The sequence below is a fragment of the Plecotus auritus genome, assembly GCF_963455305.1.
Source record: "Plecotus auritus genome assembly, chromosome: 5".
NCBI classification, from domain to species: Eukaryota; Metazoa; Chordata; class Mammalia; order Chiroptera; family Vespertilionidae; genus Plecotus; species Plecotus auritus.
Genome location: NC_137776.1, coordinates 168,938,343 through 168,958,639, shown reverse-complemented (window position 1 = coordinate 168,958,639; position 20,297 = coordinate 168,938,343). Strand labels below are relative to the sequence as shown.

General features: G+C 43.3%; 1 protein-coding gene across 4 annotated transcripts; it reads left to right on the top strand.

The window, feature by feature from the left end:
* Window positions 1-742: 742 nt before the first annotated feature.
* Window positions 743-18,760, top strand: WDR31 (WD repeat domain 31). 4 transcript variants are annotated; one of them, XR_013960571.1, is made up of 12 exons: window positions 754-854; window positions 3,408-3,502; window positions 5,593-5,743; window positions 6,880-7,012; window positions 8,522-8,596; window positions 9,661-9,805; window positions 9,903-10,003; window positions 11,401-11,468; window positions 12,649-12,790; window positions 14,855-15,017; window positions 16,428-17,719; window positions 17,976-18,760. XR_013960571.1 is itself a non-coding variant. In XM_080667554.1 (11 exons), the coding sequence occupies exons 3-11, from the start codon at window positions 5,628-5,630 to the stop codon at window positions 16,586-16,588; spliced, it is 1,104 nt and encodes a 367-aa protein (XP_080523680.1). In that variant the 5' UTR covers window positions 743-854; window positions 3,408-3,502; window positions 5,593-5,627; the 3' UTR covers window positions 16,589-18,760. The 4 variants fall into 4 exon arrangements, 1 of the variants encoding a protein (XP_080523680.1); XR_013960572.1 differs by lacking the exon at window positions 6,880-7,012 and having other exon boundaries at window positions 743-854; window positions 17,976-18,759; XM_080667554.1 differs by having other exon boundaries at window positions 743-854; window positions 16,428-18,760.
* Window positions 18,761-20,297: the final 1,537 nt, after the last annotated feature.

The window sequence follows — 20,297 nt, the reverse complement described above, 5'->3', positions numbered from 1 at the left end:
GGAGCTGTCAAAACTTTGTCGTGCTGTTGGTTTCCGGAACTGTCTTACCATTCATTGGATCTCTAGAAGGTACTGAGGGATCTCTTTGCTATGGTGGTGGGCCATAAATGTTTGATGAAAGGAATAGGGGAATGAGGAACCTGGGGAAGTGTCCAAAGGAGGGCTCTCTGCCTGGGTGGAATCGGGGAAAACTCCAAAGAAATAAAGCAACACCTCTATCTAGACAAGTAACAATTTAAAAGGTGACGTTTATTAAGGGTTTCCTCCGTCACTCTCTTTTTTTTTTTAATATATTTTATTGATTTTTTACAGAGAGGAAGGGAAAGGGATAGAGAGTTAGAAACATCTCAGAAACATCGATCAGCTGCCTCCTGCACACTCCCCACTGGGGATGTGCCCGCAACCAAGGTACATGCTCTTGTCCGGGATCGAACCTGGGACCCTTCAGTCCGCAGGCCGACGCTCTATCCACTGAGCCAAACCAGCTAGGGTTCCTCCGTTACTCTTATGGTGATACCAGCTTTCCTTGTATTACATAGATTCTCTGGCCGCGAGGTCTGGGCACATCGGCCCTCTTCTCAGGAACCTCATCAACGCATTGTTACGGTAAGAAAGCAGGGTGGGGCGCTCTCGGCTAGGCTCCTGGGAGATGTGAATGAGAGCGGAACCACGGTTTAGTAGCAGGCGAGGCTGTCCGGAGGCTTTTCGGCCGAACTCCCACCCTAGCGACGCGCGCCTCGTTGCTAGGGGCGGGGGCACGGGCCTTGGAGCGCGGAGGTTGCAGAAGCTCTCGGGCTCAGCTCGGCTCCGCGCCCCCGCCAGCCTCACCTCCCGGCTGGGCAGCCGGCCGATGGGTATGGAGGCCGAGGGTGGTAGGAAGGGGCTCAGCGGGTGGGCGGAAAAGTGGGAGCCCGTGTTTTCCCGACTGCAGAGGCCCACCTGGCCGAAGCGAGGAGAGAATTCCGAGGGCCGGGCTTGGGTTGGGTGGCCCTGGATTCCCATCTTGTGCGTCCCCAGGCCCCTTTCCCCACAAGCACACATCAAAAATAAGCTTTGGCCGTCCACATAGATTGGATGAGGGCCTTTGTGATCTGAATAGCCAGAAAGAAAAAACTGCACACAGTTGTCCTTAAAGCTTGAGGCAACCTTGGGATTCTGGCCTCTTACTGACTTCTTGTGTGAGTCTGGGCAAGACCCCCTTATTCTCTTGGGCCTTGGTTTCCTCTATTTGTACTATTAGAGGTTGAATCAGACCACCTCCCACGTGCTTCTACCGTGATTTTGTGTTTGAGATTTGGTTTCCATGTCTTGGTCTCCCAGAGTGTAAGGTTAGATGTGTACAGCGGGAGATATGAAATCACCATTTACGTAAACAGTGGACCAAGAGTCTAGGCCGGAAATGAGGTCCTGTTTCCCAGCCCTGTTCCCGCAAGACACAATCCTGTGTGTCCCAGTTTCTTAATGGAAAACAATAGTTGGATATATGCTGCAGTATATCAAGGAATATGGCACTAGAAAGCTAAAAGAGAGTTCTCCGCGTTATGTTTAGGTGACCATTGGGTATCTCAGAGTGTTTGGAAGGCAAATTGGAGCAGAAATGGATGCTGGGATTCAGATTTAGTCCATCAGGAGCCAACAAGGACATCCAGAGCCATGTTGAGTTTATGGCTTTCCCAAGTTCTGCCATATTTTCCAGGCCTGCAATTAAATTAAGCAGAGTAACTGCTTCCTGAAGGATTTGCTGTTGGGCAGTTTTAAAGAACCTTTAGATTGTTGGATCCTTAAAAAGCTTCTTGCCCAACAGACTCTTCACCTTAGTATGCCATTCATTCATTCATTCATTCATTCATTCATTCAACAGATAGTTGCCTTGCATCCATTCTTCCATGCTATGCTTAAAGCACAGATACAAAAATGAACAAGGCACCGTCCCTTCTCTCAAGTATATTACATGTTCACAGTATAAACAGGAAGATAACTGAATAGTATTTTAATTTCTTAGGTTAGTCAACTCAATAAATTTACAACATGGACATTATCTAAGTACATATACTTTGTTTTTGAGATTTTTAAATTGCCTTGGTATATAATGTAATAAATTCTTAGCCTTAGTGTGATCAATCACTCTGGTCAGAGGACAAAGTTGGCTTCAGTTTAAAATCCTCCAGACTCATATATCCATTTGTATCTGCTCTCTGAGTATATTTATGCATGTTTAATATATGTGTATTAAGGGCAATAGTAATAAGGGTGAAATTGCTACTTTCAGTAATGCTATCAATCATGATAGTAGCCATCATTTACTCTCAACCACTTGCCTGGTGGAACTGAGGGCTTTATATGTACTGCCTTTTATAGAGATGCAGCATAGTATGCTGGTCAAGAGCAAGGCCTCTGGAGCAAGATTACCAGATTCAAATTTTAGCTCTGCTACTTATTTGCAATTTATTTGTAAACTTGGGCAAGTTATTTAACATCTTTGTGCTTCACTTTTCTCATCTACAAAATGAGGAAAATAACTATTCCAGAGGCTTGCAGAATAGATTAAATGAGCTAATAAGTATAAAGCACTTAAAATAGTCCTTGGCACATCCTGAGTGCTATTTTTAATCTTCACAAAACCCAGTTGTAGAGTTATCCCATGTTACACATAGGAAACTGAGACTTAGGTTCAACAAGTTGCCCAGACCTAGTCCTAAAAATGATGCCCGTGCACTCAGTCAGATGTTCTGACTAGTCTGTGCTGCTCTTAATTATTAGACACTGTCGATTGATAATTTGAATTTATTTATTTGAATAAATAACAACTAGAATGGAGTTACTAAAATGCAATAAAACTGGTTTCTTCTTTGTAGATTTTTATAATGGAAATTCTGGACTAGAATTTCTGGACTAGAGTAAATGATAGCTATTAACATGGCTACTGGACTAGAAGTCAATTATACCTAGTTATAATTTTGAGTAAATAATTCTCCAGATCTTTAAATAAAGGGTTTTATGTGATTTTTGAAAAGCTCTTTCATCAAAACTTCTATGACCCATGCTTATTAAAGTATTATTTTAAACAGGAGAAATTGCCTTTCTCACAAAAATACTAAGCTCTGAAGTAAGCAGTCACCTCTGAAGATTTTTGATGAACAGAAGTACTGAGTAAAATAAAAATCTTTAATGGTGCATTTAAATAGATGCTATTTTGCATATTTAAACAGATATATAATTAATATTATGGTATACTTTCCCCCAAAATATTGGAATTTTGTAATATCTTTTTCTTTGTGAGGGAAACCTACACTTAACAATCTCTTTAGTTAAGAAAGTCCTTAATTTACCTTGTAAATATCCTTTCGGTACAAACATATGCTTAGACAGAGAAGAGATTAATTTAAGCATCTTTTCACTACTTACAGAGATTAGGAAGTGGCTGCCTGAAGTATTTTCCAAAGGATAAACATTACAAAGCATTGAATACTGCAGTTCACCACGAAGATCCTATTGACTTGGGGTAATGTAAAAGTTATTTTTTTCCTTAAAATGTTCCATGAATATTCTTCAGGTGGGAAGTATAAGAAGATACCAGCTAAGAATCTAATGAGTTTAAGCAGAGCCAGTCCATTTATAGCACCTGCAGTTTCCAGTGACCTAGATCTCTGAATGGCATCTGTCCTTAGTTTGATGACAATGTTGAAAAATGGGTTAGGTTGGCAGATAGGATGCCCTGCAACCTCTACCAATCTACAAACGATACAACATCCCAAGCTTTTTGCAAGCTATCCTGGAATTTTTTCTGATTTTTTAATTGATTTTTTTTTTATTGATTAAGGTATTACATATGTGTCCATATCCCTCCTTGCCCCCCCACCCCACTCCCGTACATGCCCTCACCCCCCTGCTGTCTCTGTCCATTGGTTATGCTTATATGCATGCATACAAGTGTTTTGGTTCCTGTCAGCACATCTTGTGCTTATTATAGAGAACTCTAGAAGTTCTGAACTGGAAGGGACCTTAGATTCACTAGTTCACAAATGTTTTATCACACTGAGCAAGCCACTTAAGGTACAAAGATGAATATGACAGAGTCCTTCCTCTTAGGGAGCAGATAGTCTTCTAAAAAGCGTTTAATCTGAAGTCGCATTTTATAGATGGGGAGGCTGAGGCATAGAGTGGGAAATGGAGGGACTCAACCAAGGACACACAGTGAGATGAGGTAGAGCTGGGGCTGGAGCTCAGGGCTCTGTTCTCTGCACTGCGTTGTGCTTCTATACTGGTTACCAACGCCTTTCAGGAGGTCAATTCTGGCAGCTTCTCAAAATGTTGGCTTAAATTCTTCTGGAAAACTCTATTTGTTAATGGTAATGAAATACTTGGTGAATTTCAGCTGCTGTCTCCTTGCACACTCTTCTTCCTAGAACTAGGCTTATTGTGCCCATAAGAAACTCATCTAGAACTTCTTTTAGCAGAAACGCAGAAGAGATGAGGACACCTTCCCAATTACTTTCTTTACCCTTCGGTGTCTCAGGGAGCAGCTAGCTGCAGAGGACAACACAGGAGCTGAGATTAGCCCCTAGTCACATACCTTTAGTCCCCGCCCATGTCCACAGTGGCCACAGCTGCTTTCTCTTTGTTCTCCAGTGTAGGATCTGCACAAATTAGGTCCCCAAATTAGGAGGTATTTCCTGATTGAGTGTATAGATGAGCATCTGTCTCTCTCTTTAAATCTAGCCTTGTTAGTACTGGGGACAATACAAGTACTTCTGGAAAACATTTGGTAATTTTTTATTCTAATATAGTATATGATCCATTATTGGTGTTACTTAAGTTCTAGGTCAGTGGCTCTCAAACTTTTTGGCCTCAGGAATCCTTGTACTCTTAAAAATTATTGGGGACTTCAAAGAGCTTTTGTATTAGTTTTGTTTGGTTTTTATCTGCTAATGCTTTATTGTAGGGTGTGTTCCCAGGGCCATAAGAGTGAGGCAGGGAAAAGAGGAAAAGCAGAAGTATACAATTAATTAGTCCTTTTCAGAAAAATGATATGTTTTTACATGACCCTTATGGGGGAGGAAAAATTTTCCTCTACTCTCAAGGTTCTTTAGCTGGTTTCATAATCAAAAGACATCATGCATATTAGAAAGAGAAAATAACCAAATTTAATACATATGTATGGGAACCCCACATACATGAGAGAGTCAGAGACTCCACATGCACGAGAGGTTCAGAGATAAAGGGGGATCAGATGTCTAAGACATCCTGAGCTAGGGATGAGGTAATACACCTTGGGGACTTCAAAGGGCCATTGAAAGATGATAAGAAGAACAGATGTTTAGTAAATAAAAGTTTGCCCTGACATATAGGTGGGTCAAAAAGGTTATTGCTAATAATACCTTATCATGGGCAAGGCCTCTAATTCAAGTTCTAGGTAGTTAAGGGGAGCCATATAGAAGTTTTTCTTGCGCCCGATGCTAAAATTGCCTTTAGCTCAAAACAATCCACATACCACAGAAGCACATCTTGGGGTGCTCATTCTGAATCCCTATACCATACTGCCATCATTGTGCCTAACAAAATTAACTGTGTATTGTTCTTTTTACTGAACAGAGAACACAACTTCCAACTTCCAGCAGCCACAAGGGATGCTACCCTTCAAGTGCCATCTGAAACGAACTCCTCCTCAGAAGATTTTGTGTAGGTTCTGTGCCATGATGGGGAAACTGCAAAGCAAACTCAAACACAGCACTTATAAATACAGGTACAACAGCCCTACCTTGGGTCCCAGGTTTTATCATGCTCATTACAATTCTCCACTGAAGAAGAGAAGGCCCAGAGCAAGTATTGATGACCTTCTCTGAACTGTCCGTTTGCTTGGTTTTCTTTTGGATAAGAAACAGTCTAGCCCTAACCAGTTTGACTCAGTGCATAGAGCATCAGTCTGTGGACTGAAAGGTCCCAGGTTCGATTCCAGTCAAGGGCATGTACCTTGATTGCAGGCACATCCCCAGTAAGAGATGTGCAGGAGGCAGCTGATCGATGTTTCTCTCTCATCAATGTTTCTAACTCTCTATCCCTCGCCCTTCCTCTCTGTAAAAAATCAATAAAATATATCTTTAAAAAAAGAAAGAGCCTAACTGGTTTGGCTCAGTGGATAGAGCGTCAGCCTGCGGACTGAAGGGTCCCAGGTTCGATTCCAGTCAAGGGCATGTACCTTGGTTGTGGGCACATCCCCAGTGGGAGGTGTGCAGGAGGCGGCTGATCGATGTTTCTCTCTCATCGATGTTTCTAACTCTCTATCACTCTCCTTTCCTCTCTGTAAAAAATCAATAAAATATATTTAAAAAAAAAAAAAAAAAAAAAAAAAGAAAGAAAGAAAGAGTCTAGCTTGGTAGCTAGTGTCTATGGCAGCCATGTGCAAACTATGGCCTGTGGGCCGGATCCGGCCCGTTCGGCTGTTTTATCCGGCCCGCGGAGCCGAAAGAGCGGAGGGTTCTCTTGCTCTCCCCTCCGCTCCTTTACTTTGAATTTATATTAGTTCACACAAACACTCCATCCATGCTTTTGTTCCGGCCCTCCGGTCCAGTTTAAGAACCCATTGTGGCCCTCGAGTCAAAAAGTTTGCCCACCCCTGGTCTACGGCCACACAGAGAGGGGCCCTACGTCTTTGGAATAATCTCTAGAGTGAGTCAAGACTCCTGGCTTCTTGGCTTCAGGATTCCCCTTTGCAGATTCAGTCACTCTGAGCATCTACGTCCTGGCAATGTCAGTGGGCCTCCTTCTCCACCTCTCTCCTCCTCCTGGCCTGAATTGCTGCTTTCGCTCACACTCTTCTTCCCCTTGCTCCACTGTGCACTTGCATACCATGGGGCCTCTCATTCTCCATCCTCTCTTTAGCAGGCCCGATGCAATTATAGAAGAGAGAACTCAAACTACAGCTTTTCATGAGTATAGCCCAGCTCACGTGGACACCGTCACTGTTGTTGCTGCTCTGAACTCAGACCTCTGTGTCTCCGGAGGAAAAGATAAGGTGGGATTTGCAGTGCTTCCCAGGGAACCAACTTATCGCAGAGAAGGGAAGATGTTTGGGAAGCAAACACTGTTTTTTTCATTTCTGGCAGCCGTGTTGGGTAGTGTAAAATATGGTTTTAGAATTAGAAAGACTGGGTTTAAATCCTTTCTCTGCAACTTCCTCTTACTTTGAGCAAGTCTTAATTTTCTTGAGCTTCAGTCTATTATCTATTAAATGGGAATAATAATGCCATCTTCACAGCACTGTTGTGAGGAATAAATGGTAAGATCTTTAGCACTATGCCACCCATGTGTTCTTTATAAATGACAAATATTATTATTCCAACCAATCCTTTTTTACACCTACACACAGACGCAGGAGTTATTTGTCAGCAAAAGGAGCCTTCTAGTGTCTTCTTTTATACTGCTTTTTTGCCAAAATCTCTGCATTGGTGTGTGTTTGATTCCTCCCTTCTCTGGTTTTATGCTTCCTCCCACTGTCACTTTGAATCTGGTTGCTTTCTCTCCCTCATATGTGGATCTCTCATAGCACTTACAGCTAGGATATTGGTAGCAAAAATGTTGATTCGCTTGTGGTAAATAATGCCTCTCATTTTCAGTAGCCTTTCAGAATCTTCAAATTCCACTTTCACACTGTATTTCACTGACTTTCAGATGCACACGTTTTCACATTTTAACATCTCTGAAATCAGTATGCATTTGAAAATTGATAGCATAATTTAATTGACAGCATTTTGTCTTAATATCTGTATTATCTTAGACATGAAATTTTTATTGATATGAGCCTCACCTGTGAGGGATAGATGGGCAAGGATTAACATCTCCATTTTGAAGATTACAAAACTGAGATTTAGGTCAAGTGCTAACATGCTCTTTACTCTCTAGCAATGAACTACAGAGACTGGGCCGGAGAATGCTTTTGAAATCCTATTTTGGGGCGGGGAGGGATTGCTTACAACAAAATATTAAAGTATATACCTGGAAAAAAGATGGAAAGAAATTGTTAACAATGGTTCTTTCTGGCAGGTGGGATACGAATGAGGTTTTTTGAAATTTAAAAAAGTGCAGTCTGTTTTGCAATAAATGGAAATATACTTATTGCTAGTGAACTGTACACCTACAAATGATTAAGAAGATGATAAATGTAAAAAACTAAAATAAAAATACGATACAGTTAGGGGGGGGAAATCTAATCCTATGTAGAATTCTCCTTCAGTATCTACAACCAGAACCTCAATCTGAATCAGTTCCCCTTAGGGAGTGTTATCCCAAACCCATCAGTAAGGCTCAGAAGGGTGGCCCAGGAGCTGGGGAGAGGCAGGACAGATCAGGAGGAAAGATAGAAACTCAAAGTAGGGGCCCTGAGGAGGGACACAATAGAACCCTAATGCTTGATGCAAGTCCCTGGACGGAGAGGAAGAAGTCAGGTAGAGGATGAAGTAAAGGCTTGTGGTTTCAGTTAAACACATATTCAGTTAAACTAAACTGTGCGAATGACTCTCTGCAGACAGTTGTGGCCTATAACTGGAAAACCGGAAACGTGGTGAAAAGGTTCAGAGGACATGAACATGACATCACCAAGGTAAAATTGTGAAATGGTTATTATCATGGAGGGAATTTGGAAGTGAATAAAGGAACACCTAATCGCTCTATCAGTGTTCTCAACCTTTCTAAAGCCGCGACCCTTTAATATAGTTCCTCATGTTGTGATGACCCCCAACCATAAAATTATTTTCGTTGCAACTTCATAACTGTAATTTTGCTACTGTTATGAATCGTAATGTAAATATCTGTGTTTTCCGATGGTCTTAGGCGACCCTGCTAGCGACCCACAGGTTGAGAACCGCTGCTGTAGAGCCGAGGACCATCGGAAAACACAGATATTTACATTACGATTCATAACAGTAGCAAAATTACAGTTACGAAGTAGCAATGAAAATAATTTTATGGTTGGGGGTCACCACAACATGAGGAACTGTATTAAAGGGTCACGGCATTAGAAAGGTTGATAACCACTGCTCTAGATGGTAAGAGTGATTCAATATTCTTAAAGGAACATGCAAGGGCTTAGTATTTGGTGCTGTGAAGTCCTACTCCAGGAAAAGCAGAGCAAACCATTCATTTAGCTATTGGTGCAGGGATATTTGACATAATTTTCTTTTGTTATTAAGCCCTTAATAGCTCAGGTGGTGAAAAGAGAGTAACTCTCCCTGGCTGATCCTAACTCAACAGGGACATGCATTGAAGGCTTCCTGTATGTTTGGTATAGTTAGAAAAATGACACAATCTCTAGACTTAGTTGGAGAAATTTTAAAAAAGCCAAAAATAGTTAAATAAAAATTAATTTGTTTAATAGCTTTACAGAGTAGAGTGCGTTTCCAGCAAAAATGACAGAGAATGCCAATTTATATAACTCTCCTCTCTGAATTTCACCTGAATGGGCCAAAATTAGGATGCTAACTGTCATAATGAAACTCAATATCAGCCACAGTCCCATAGCACGGAACAGGATATTTTCCTGTCAGATACAGTGCATTAGGAACCAGCCTGAAAGAGAAGATCGGGCTGTAACCTTCTTATCCCCAGGTCTTTTTCTACTTTAAAATCCAATCAAACAAGCACATCAAAGCTTGCTTTCTTGAGCAGATAGCCTGTCTTCACAAATCAAACCAGTTCTTCAGCGCCTCTCGGGACAGGATGGTCATGATGTGGGACTTGCACGGCTCCTCACAACCCAGGCAGCAGTTCTCGGGCCACACCATGGTGGTCACTGGATTGGCTGTGAGTCCTGGTAAGTAAAGCAGAGCCCTTGCAGTGCCTTTGTACTTTCTGAAAAGCCCTGCTCCAAGTCTGTCTCATGGACCATCTTCTTGTCATTGTTTCCAAAGACGCATCACAGCTGTGCACTGGCTCTCGGGACAACACCCTGCTCCTGTGGGATGTGGGGACTGGACAGTGTGTGGAGAGAGCTTCGGTCTCCAGGAACCTGGTACGAACTCTAACTTGCTATGGAGCAGGGCAGCAGAAGGGAGGATGGGGTGAGGGAAAGGGCCTGGCTGAGCGATCAGGAGACCCACGACCAGGTGTTAGAGGCTTGGGTCCTCATTGCTCCCCACCCCTAGCTCTCTGTCAGACCCCAGCCTCTCAGGGTTATCGGATTAGATGATCTCTTAAGGTCTTTTGCTCCAGAGAAAAATCCACTAGTTTATATTGGAATCTTAAATAGAGTCCTTACTTATTCCTTCAAAACACAGTTATTTTATTTTTTCTGTGGGCCGGACACTGAGCTTAGAGCAGGGTTAGTGACTAAGGACACAGTCTCTGTCCTCCAGGAGCTCACAGTCATGCTATGCTCTCTGTTCTGTGTCTATAACATTATGCAGAGAAATAAGAATGATGTTGCTTTCTGTATAATTTGCTCTGTTTATGAAGACTAGCATTTTCTGGTAGTAGACTGGTATATAAACTCCACAGCCTTGGGGGTCAGTCATACCTGAGTTCAAACCATCAATCCACCACTTTTTAGCTGTGTTATCATAAGAAACTTAGAGTCTCAGTGTCTTCATTTATAAAATGGGGAGAATTATATCACCCGACATGGTAGATGTTCCTTTAGTGGTCATCAACTGTCAATCATAGTTATCTTTTCCAATTTTGAAGACAACTGTCAATGGCAAGATGTGCTTGCCCTATGCCTTCTGTATTTGTGGAGGTTCCTGGGAAAAAAGAAAATCCTGTTACCTTGGGTTGTTTTCAAAAGTCTTTCATGCCTGCCGGGCAGCAGAGATAAAGTGAAAGAAGAACCCTTCCTCAACCCTATGTGGCCTAGCCAGGGGTCCTCAAACTTTTTAAACAGGGGGCCAGTTCACTGTCCCTCAGACCGTTGGAGGGTTAGACTATAGTTAAAAAACAACAACTATGAACAAATTCCTATGTGCACTGCGGGCCCGGGACGAGTCGGCTGCTAAGCAGGACAGGCAGCGGCACCCGGCGGGCCAGATAAATGTCCTCGGCGGGCCGTAGTTTGAGGACGCCTGGTAGACTGTGGTTTCAGTGGTCCAGCTTTAGAACAGGGACCGCTCCCCTGGCTGCCACAGACCAGCAGTTCTTTACCAGGTGTTTGGGGTTCAGGCATCCTAAGAGTGTCTGCATGCATTTGGGTACTCACAATGGCCCACCTGCTACTCTTGATGCTGATAGCCAAGGAGATGGAAGGAGAGCATGATGGTGGGTATCTGCAAAACATGAATCCCTTCCTCCAAGTCAAATTTCCTAGTTCAGCATCCTCGAGAAGAGGTACAGAGGTGCTATTTAGCACTGTTTACAGGAATCCCAGCAGAGGAATGACTTGGTATGAAGACATTTTGAAAATTGTGCTTCTTCCAGGTCACTCACCTGTGTTGGGTCCCCAGAGAACCTTATGTACTACAGACTTCTGAAGATAAAACCATCAGGTGGGCTCACTGAGCAGCAGTGACGGTGTTCCTGGTGAAGATTTGTGGCTCCCACGCTCACACGACTCCATTCCCACTCTGCTTCTCTGCATTGTTGTGCCCTTGCCAGGGCATTCTGCCCCCTTCCCCTCACTGGTTCTGGGGCCTCTCTGATCTGGCCCCAGGGACTCATCTGTACAGAGGGTGAATGCTGGTCAGGCCAGGAAAAACCCAGAGCAGCTGATTCCACCGCCTGGGCTGTGTGCGCTGTGTGCACAGTCAGATTAACCTCAGGATCAGTCACTTGCTCCTCCTACCCCTTCAAACTGCCTGGCTTTATTTGCTCCCCCTGCTCAGATTCCTCATGTTCCCAATCACCCAGCCCTCAGGCAAAGTCCTCTCTGGGAAAGCAGAGCCATCAGGGGAATCAAATGAAGTAAACTGTTCTTAGACTAGAGAGCGTGACTTGCAACTGTGGCTATCAGAAGAGGTTCTACTTAGAAAATGGTAGGAATGAGACAAGAGGTAAATAAAATACTCCCCAGTGAACCTCATAGCCAAGGTTGACCAAGTCTGTAAATCTTTTGTTTATGAATCTGGAAAGATGATTGCTCCTCTGTACTATCATAAGTATCTTTTAAAAAAAATTATAGCCCAGCCGGTGTGGCTCAGTGATTGAATGTTGACCTATGAACCAGGAGGTCACGGTTGGATTCGAGGTCAGGGCACATACCCAGGTTGCAGGCTCGATCCCCAGTGTGGGGCATGCAGGAGGCAGCCGGTCAATGATTCTCTCTCATCATTGATGTTTCTATCTTGCTCCCTCTCCCTTCCTCTCTGAAATCAATAAAAAAAAATTTTTAAAAATTATAAATCACAGGCACAGAAATATCTTCTTTCCATTGAAGGCAGCATCCCAAAAGACCAAATTAACAAATTAACTTATATAATTAAGATGCTTGGTCTAAATTTCTATTAACTAGCTCTCAAAATAGAAAGAACTCAGATATCATTTTGTTATTTCCTGGCAGCTTGGAGTCTCCAAGATTGATCTGGTTCAAGCTGCTGTTTTTAGGTATATTATGACTCAATTCTGACTGGCCGAAGCAGCAAAGAGCTAAGACTTTTATGATTGCAGGTGATTATGGTATATTTCAGACACATTTACTATAAACTCATTTTTTGCTGTAATTTCTTTCAGATTATGGGACAGTCGGGGGCTCCAGGTGGCTCATATATTTCCTTCAAAGCAACACATTCAGACCTACTGCGAGGTCAGTGAGGATGGACACAGGTGTCTCTCCTGCAGCAATGGCTTTGGAGGAGAAGGCTGTGAAGCCACGGTGAGGGGTCATGTCGGGTCCAGGTGTCTGGTTGTTGATGAGCAAATAACTTGCTCTGGCCTCATGCCTGTACTGGGCTACACAGCAGGTCTGCTTATGGCTCAGGCCTATTCCGAGTGCAGACTAAAGTGATCCTTTGCATTCCAAATACTTCTTTCAAGAAATGCCCATTAGCCCTAACTGGTTTGGCTCAGTGGATAGAGCATCGACCTGCGGACTGAAGGGTCCCAGGTTCGATTCCGGTTAGGGGCATGTACCTTGGTTGCAGACATATCCCCACTAAGGGGTGTGCAGGAGGCAGCTAATCGATGTTTCTCATTGATGTTTCTAACTCTATATCCCTTTCCCTTCCTCTCTGGAAAAAAAAATCAATAAAATATATTCTTAAAAAAAGAAAAAGAAAGAAATGCCCATTAGCCTAGGGCAGTGGTCAGCAAACTCATTAGTCAACAGAGCCAAATATCAACAGTACAACGATTGAAATTTCTTTTGAGAGCCAAATTTTTTAAACTTCTTCTAACACCACTTCTTCAAAATAGACTTGCCCAGGCCGTGGTATTTTGTGGAAGAGCCACACTCAAGGGGCCAAAGAGCAGCATGTGGCTCGCGAGCCGCAGTTTGCCGACCACTGGCCTAGGGCTTTCTGAATTGGTTTGGGAAAGAAGAATGGGATGAGAGTCAAGAAGGCTATATCCTAGGATTGGCCTGCTAATGTCCGTCCTCCCAGCAGACTTAGAAAGGAGAAGGACTATGTGAAGAACTAAGTGTTTTCATTGTGGTCACAGTAAAAGAGGTTCAAGCTCTTTAGAAAGTTGGAGTTCCAGTGTTGATCAAGGGCCCACCCCACCCTTAACCATATAGCTTTCCTTTCAGTTAATTTCAGGATAGGCTCCTCCAAAGTACCTTGGATTCCCAATAGTAGAATACCAGTTAAAGGGGTCATCTAGTATCTAAATAGAACAATTACAGCTCCCATTTTATCAAACATTTTTTATGGCCTACGCGTTGGGCTGAGCACATTACATGTATGATCCCATTTAATCCTTAAAACAACCACTTGAGCCCTAGCCAGTTTGGCTCAGTGGATAGAGCACCTGCCTGTGACTGAAGGGTCCTGTATTTGATTCCAATCAAGAACACATGTCCGGGTTGTGGGCTCGATCCCCAGTTGGGGGCATGCAGGAGGCAGCCAATCAATGATTCCCTCTCATCACTGATTTTCTATCTCTCTCTCCCTCTCCCTTCCTCTCTGAAATCAATAAAAATATATTAAAAAAACAACTTTAACAACCACGTGAGTCAAGTAGTAGTGTAATTCCCATTTTACAGATGAGGAAATAGAGACATGGCAAGTTGTACAAGATCACACTTCTGGAAAGTGTTGGGTCAAGGTTTTAAATCCCAGGCTGTTGATGTAATAGCATCTCTTCTTGAAGCTAAGCATTTCCAGCTCCTATAACTGTTCAGAGGACATGGGTGTCCAGTGATTTCATTATTTTTGGACACAATTCAGTTTGCTCTCTTACCTGAACATTATTCTCCAGGTGTGGTCTGATCTGTATCAGCAAAGAATGGGACTGGCAGGACTGGTGCCTCACTTGTTGTAGACAAGGTTTAGTGACTGTGCATTAAATCAGGTCTGTGCCTGCATGTACTTATGAGAAGGTGCTCCTGACTGTAGGGTCCCCACAAGACCCACAGATACCAAGAGGCTGATATAAGGTAGCTCTTGAGTTGTCATAGAAAGTCAGTAACCTCATACTATCTCATGCTGTAGGACTTGGAGCTTCGCTTTCCTAACCAGTATGTTAATGAGGAAGGCAACAACCCTTCAGGCACATTCTTAACCAGGGTTGTTTGAGACATAGTTGGTGCTTAAAATAATCACTGGGTGGATGGATGGTTGGCTGTGTTGTGGATGGGATGGATGAAGGTCAGGGTAGCTACAGAAGTAGATAAGTGGAGGCAACAGGTGGGTCATGAGATGGAGAGGCGATAGATATCATGAATGAAGCTGGGGAAATGTATAGTATATCTGAGGTAGCCTATGTCATTACTTTGCAGTTGTGGGACCTAAGACAGACGCGGAACAGAATATGTGAGTATAAGGGGCATTTCCAGACTGTGGCATCCTGTGTCTTTCTACCAAGAGCATTGGCCTTGATGCCTGTAATCGCTACCTCATCACATGACTGCAAGGTGAAGATTTGGAACCAAGATACTGGAGGTAAGGAACCTACTATTAGTGCTTCTTAAAGATAAGTGACGTCTCAAAGGCTTCCTGAAAACTTTCTTTCCATTTCTCAGCACACCACACCTGTCCTGCCACTGTTCAGCCCCCTGGTGGTTAAGACATGACACCAGATACCAGAATCTCTGTTCAACCTCTGGCTAGAGGCCATCATAGCTATTTCTGTCATATTGTACGGACTCATTCCTAAGAGCTCAAATATATTTGGCTCATATTCTTTCTACTTAAAATTCCTCATCAGGTTTTAACTTGTGTTGCTCAAAATGTCTGGAAAAGAGAACAGAAATTGCCATTTTAAAATTTATTTTTTAAGGACTAAAATGAGCCTCAGCTCTTGGTGGAGTGAGGTGGAGTAAAGATAGTTTCAGAAGGACTGTGCCCTGTTTTGACTCTGCAGCTAAGGTTTTGAAATCGTCATGACACTTTAAACCAGAGAATACTGTTTTAGGGAACACAGCTCCCTGGAGTTGTCGATGCAGTGGTGTGCTGATCCAGCTCCTAATGGCTGATTGTTAAGTATTCAGGAATATTTAATACGGTCACAGTGGGCGTATTTATGTCACAAGATTTGGCAAATGCTATTAATAAAGCTTGTGTTCCCTTCCATCCTGCTGCCTCCATGCTATTCTGTCCTGGACACAGGGTTCTGCTAAACACAGGAATAGCATTACTTTAGAAAACCTCAAACCAAGTTGCTCCTACAGTAATCTTCCAGAAATTCGGGTCCCATCAAAGGAGGATGGGGTAGCTCCCTCAGAGAAAGAGGTGAGATGGGGTCAAGGGACACACAAGCTAATCTTACATAGTAAGGACAGCCCTCTGTACTCTCCCGTGGAGTTGCCTTCTCCCATCACCTCCATGTGGGAGAAACAGCTTTTTAGCTTCATTATCATAAACCTGAGACCAGGGGGAATAAGCCCTGAAGTGCTGCCCTGCCCACCAGATGTGTGAGAAGGCTTTGAAATGCAGGTGGAGGGAGACGGGCTCTGCTGGAAGCCCCAGACTGCCCCATTTTCCCATTAACTGTTGTCTTGAAGGGAGCGAGAGCCTGGGAAGCCTCTAACTGAACCGCTGCTGTAGAGCCCAAGACCATCGGAAAACACAGATATTTACATTATGATTCATAACAGTAGCAAAATTACCGTTATGAAGTAGCAATGAAAATAATTTTATGGTTGGGGGTCACCACAACATGAGGAACTGTATTAAAGGGTCGCGGCATTGGAAAGGTTGAGAACCACTGCTCTAAAGCATGGGGTGCCTCTGTGGTGTGGGTTGGAGACATATAGCACATGCTTTAATTACGTGGAATTCTTACAAAGACACTGCATTTCATGATATTGCACTCTTGGCCTAAGTGGCTGGTTTCCCACTTCCTCCCCGCAGCCTGCCTGTTCACCTTGTCTCTGGATGGATCAGGACCTTTGACTTCCCTGGCCATTGGCGACACCATCTCCTTGTTATGTGCAAGTTTCCGCAGAGGAATTCACTTGCTCCGAGTGGACCACAGCCCAGGGCTGGAACTGCGGGAAGTGGCGGTATTCTGAGGCCAAGAGAAGTTTGCTGGACAAAATCAAGCCATGGCCTCTCCTTTCTCAGTGTGGCTTTGTTTTTCCATGTTATCTTCGGGGGAGAGCAGAGTGGGATTGGTGTTCTTTGCTTAGGTTCACTTAGAAGGTATATCAGTGTTAGAAGTCAGTTTGAAGCCAGTGGTTCAAAATCAGGTACAGAGTTTAGAGACATGGATTAAACATAAGGTTCTCAATCTACGTTAAATCCAAATGCAAGTTTTAGTGAGCTCTTGGGACTTCTCTTCAGAAAAAATATTTATGACTGAAATGGTGACCTGTTAGGTCAACGTCATAGGCCTCTGTGAGATTCAAGACACAGGCTCTGAGTCTGTTGAACTGACCTGTTCCATGTCTCCACAAAAGAAAGAAAAGCAAGGGGGAGAGACACTCTGCTTTGCTTGCCTCAAAATTACCCACACGGGAAAGGATAGTGCAGCTCCATAGAGGAAATAGATTGCAGACATGAGACTCAGCTCCAGTCACTGCTCCTCGCAAGAGAGCAAAACCCTTGGCTTCTACTCAAAATAGTAGAAGAGAGGGTGGCAGATCCCTGCTAGACCAGTGCGAGGTTACATGAAAATCAGACCTGAGATGGCTTGAAGAGGCTGACAACGCCAAGGACCTAGTCAGAATTATAGGAGTTACCAGACTGCTTCTGTGGATAAGAAAATGGAGAGATTGCAAGATTAATGCTAAAACATTTTTATTTGTACATTTTAATATTTTTATTGTTTTATGTAAACTCTTTGCAGAGAATGGCCAGAATGAGGCAAAGGGAATATCTGCAATGACAATAGGACATATAGGATAAAGTAGAGGCATGGACTCAACTGTGTGCTCCCACTGAGCCCCCGCAGCGAGGAGGGCAGGGTGCTCAGATCTGCCTTGTGCAGCCCCCAGGAGATCAGTCCCACCTGGTACTCATAAGCCCACTTTCCTCCAGGGAAAATAGGGTTCCTCCTGCCCATGCCTGAGGCAGCTGCTGCAGAGGGATTCCCTTTCTGACGAAAGAAAGATTTTGCATTTGTCTCTGTGGCCCCTGCCAGCCCCTGATTCCCGTGGCTGACAGCCATCTTCCTGTCTCCCTCCTGCTCCTCTGTAAGTCCAGCTCCCTCAAGCTGTCTCCACTGCCTGGGTAGGAGAATCTTAAGCTACTGCAAAGTGTCAAGCCTGAATTTGACTCTCCAACTCTCCATTTAGCTGGATCTTGGGCAAGTTATGAAATCCTCACTTGTTATATGGGGCCATAATCATAGGTTCCTCACGGGGCTGTTCTGAGGACTGAATAGAACTATATTAATGCCAAGCAAGGTACCAGGTGCTTATAAATGGTAACCATTGGTATTTATTGCCCTCTGTCCAGACCAAATGCTCTCTTTTCCACACATTTACCAGTCATCTATTTTCCTTAGATCTTATTTTCTAAGACTTTAGTCATTGTTCAGCTTCCCCATTGATTCCTTAAATTATGGCCCTTGGCACTCTGGAAACAAAAAGGGATAGTGAGCATGGAAACTGCTTCATTGAGCACCTATAGATTTATTCTCTCTCTGATTCTTATTGTTATTCCCATTTCACAGATGAGGAAGCTGAGGCTCAGGGAGATCTAGTTCTTTGCCTAAGGTTACAAATAAGTAGGAAGGAGAAGAACTTAAATTTGAGCCTGGGTCAGCCTGACTCAAAGCCAGATTACTTTCCTCTCTTTCCCTTTCCCTTTGCCTTTGCCTGATGTCATAAAGTTCGCTTTAGAAATGGACAGACCATGACATTGTGTACTTTCTAGACCAGTTTTTAACTTTTTGGCTCCCAAGAGATCTTCCTGGCGAGATGCCTAGGAGCAATAGACACATGTCTCAGGGAAGTTCAAGAGCACCTATCAGTGCTACAGTTGACCCTTTTTTCTAGAAGGAAGACAAGCAGTAAATCAGAAAACCCAAGGGAATGGATTGGGAGGGGGTCCCAGGGTAGGAAAACGGGCTGCTGTGAGAGGGAACATACCTGTGAGGAAATAGTAGGCCTCTGATGGATTAGCAGGCTTCTATTACCGGTAAAATTGTTTCCCTAAACTCTACACATGTGCTTGATGTATAAATTCCTTACCTGTGCATTTTAAGTAGAAAATAGATTAATAAATGTAAATGTTTTTATAAAAAGATTCAGTGTTATATGTGCTAAACAGGTACTCTCAACACCTATTATACAGGCTGCTGAAATGTATTCATTCATTCATTCATTGGACACTTCATTTCAGAGGCTGCCCCTCGAAAATCATAGTAAGGCATTTTCCAAAGACAGTTGACCTTTCTTCAGGAAAGTATATAAGCTCTTGGACTCTGACCAGTTCTATAGTCAGTATTTAAATACATTTGTGTCTTTGCTTACATATTTATCATTTAAGTATATTTATATATTTTAAGGAAGGAATGGTGGTTATTATTGGCCTTCATTTTGACACAGGAAATACAAGAATAAAACTCAGGTCACTTGGTGTTTTTAACTGTTTAACACTGAGAAAAGGAAGCTTAGCTATTTCTGAGTAACCTTTGAAAACATAATTATTAAAGAACAGCTTCATCATAAAAAATGCACAGACTACTAGTTGTTTCCTGAAATTGGCATTTTGGGTACAGGCTGCCCAGCTCAGACTAGATTCCTAGCTAGGTGTGGCCGTGAGAATAGGTTCTTGTCAGTGAGTGGTGAGTGGAAGTGATGTGTGTAACTTCCACCTTATTTGCTTGAAAGAAACACATCTGTTCACTAGCTAGAATGCAGACTGCCAGTAACAGCTCAACTATTCGGGCAAGGACAAGATGATGAACCAGCAAAAAAGAAGGAACCTGGGCCCCCGAATCACCTCAAGGAGCTGAGCTGCTCCAACAACCTGACCAGCTGGACTGTGACTTGGAAGAGAAATGAACTTTATTCTTTTTAAGCCATTGCATATATATTTTTTAACTTTTAATTCAAGTATACAATCATAAACCATTTCAGACATCTTAAGTTTTTATAAACTGAACACACTAGTAACTGGTACCTAGATGAAGAAGCATAATATATCCAGGAACCTCGATGGCCTCCCTCATACCACCCTCCAGGCCCATATGATAAGGGATTTGTCACAACAAACTGGTTCTACCTTCTAGAAATGGAATCGGACTGTATTGTAGTAGATGGCAAGTGTGGCCACAGATTTCTCCCATCCCTGTGTGTCTGACCCTTTCAATGTGAGTTTATCTCCTCAGTAGGTGGGACCTATTTCCCCACCCCTGGAACCTGCACTGGTCTTTTGACTTGGTTTGACTGACGGGAAGATGAACGCTGTGCAGCTTGTGCGGGTGCGGCTGCGGCTTCAGAGGCCTTGCAGCTTCACTTTCACCCTCTCGGAATGCTGCTCTGAGATCTGTCAGGAAGATGGCCGAGGCCACGTGGAGAAGAACCAAGCACCACCAGATACGTGAATGAGGTCGCCTCGGACCTTCCAACCCCACCAAATCTGCAGCCAAATTCAGATGACATCAGAAAAACCACAGCTATTCCACACAATCATGAACAATAATAACACGTTGTTTTGAGACACTAAGTTTTCGGGTAGTTTGTTATGCAGCAATAGATTCAAGTGAAACAAGCAAATGACCTTATTTTGGTCAGGCTCCTTTGGCTCAACATGTCTGTGAGTGATTCATAC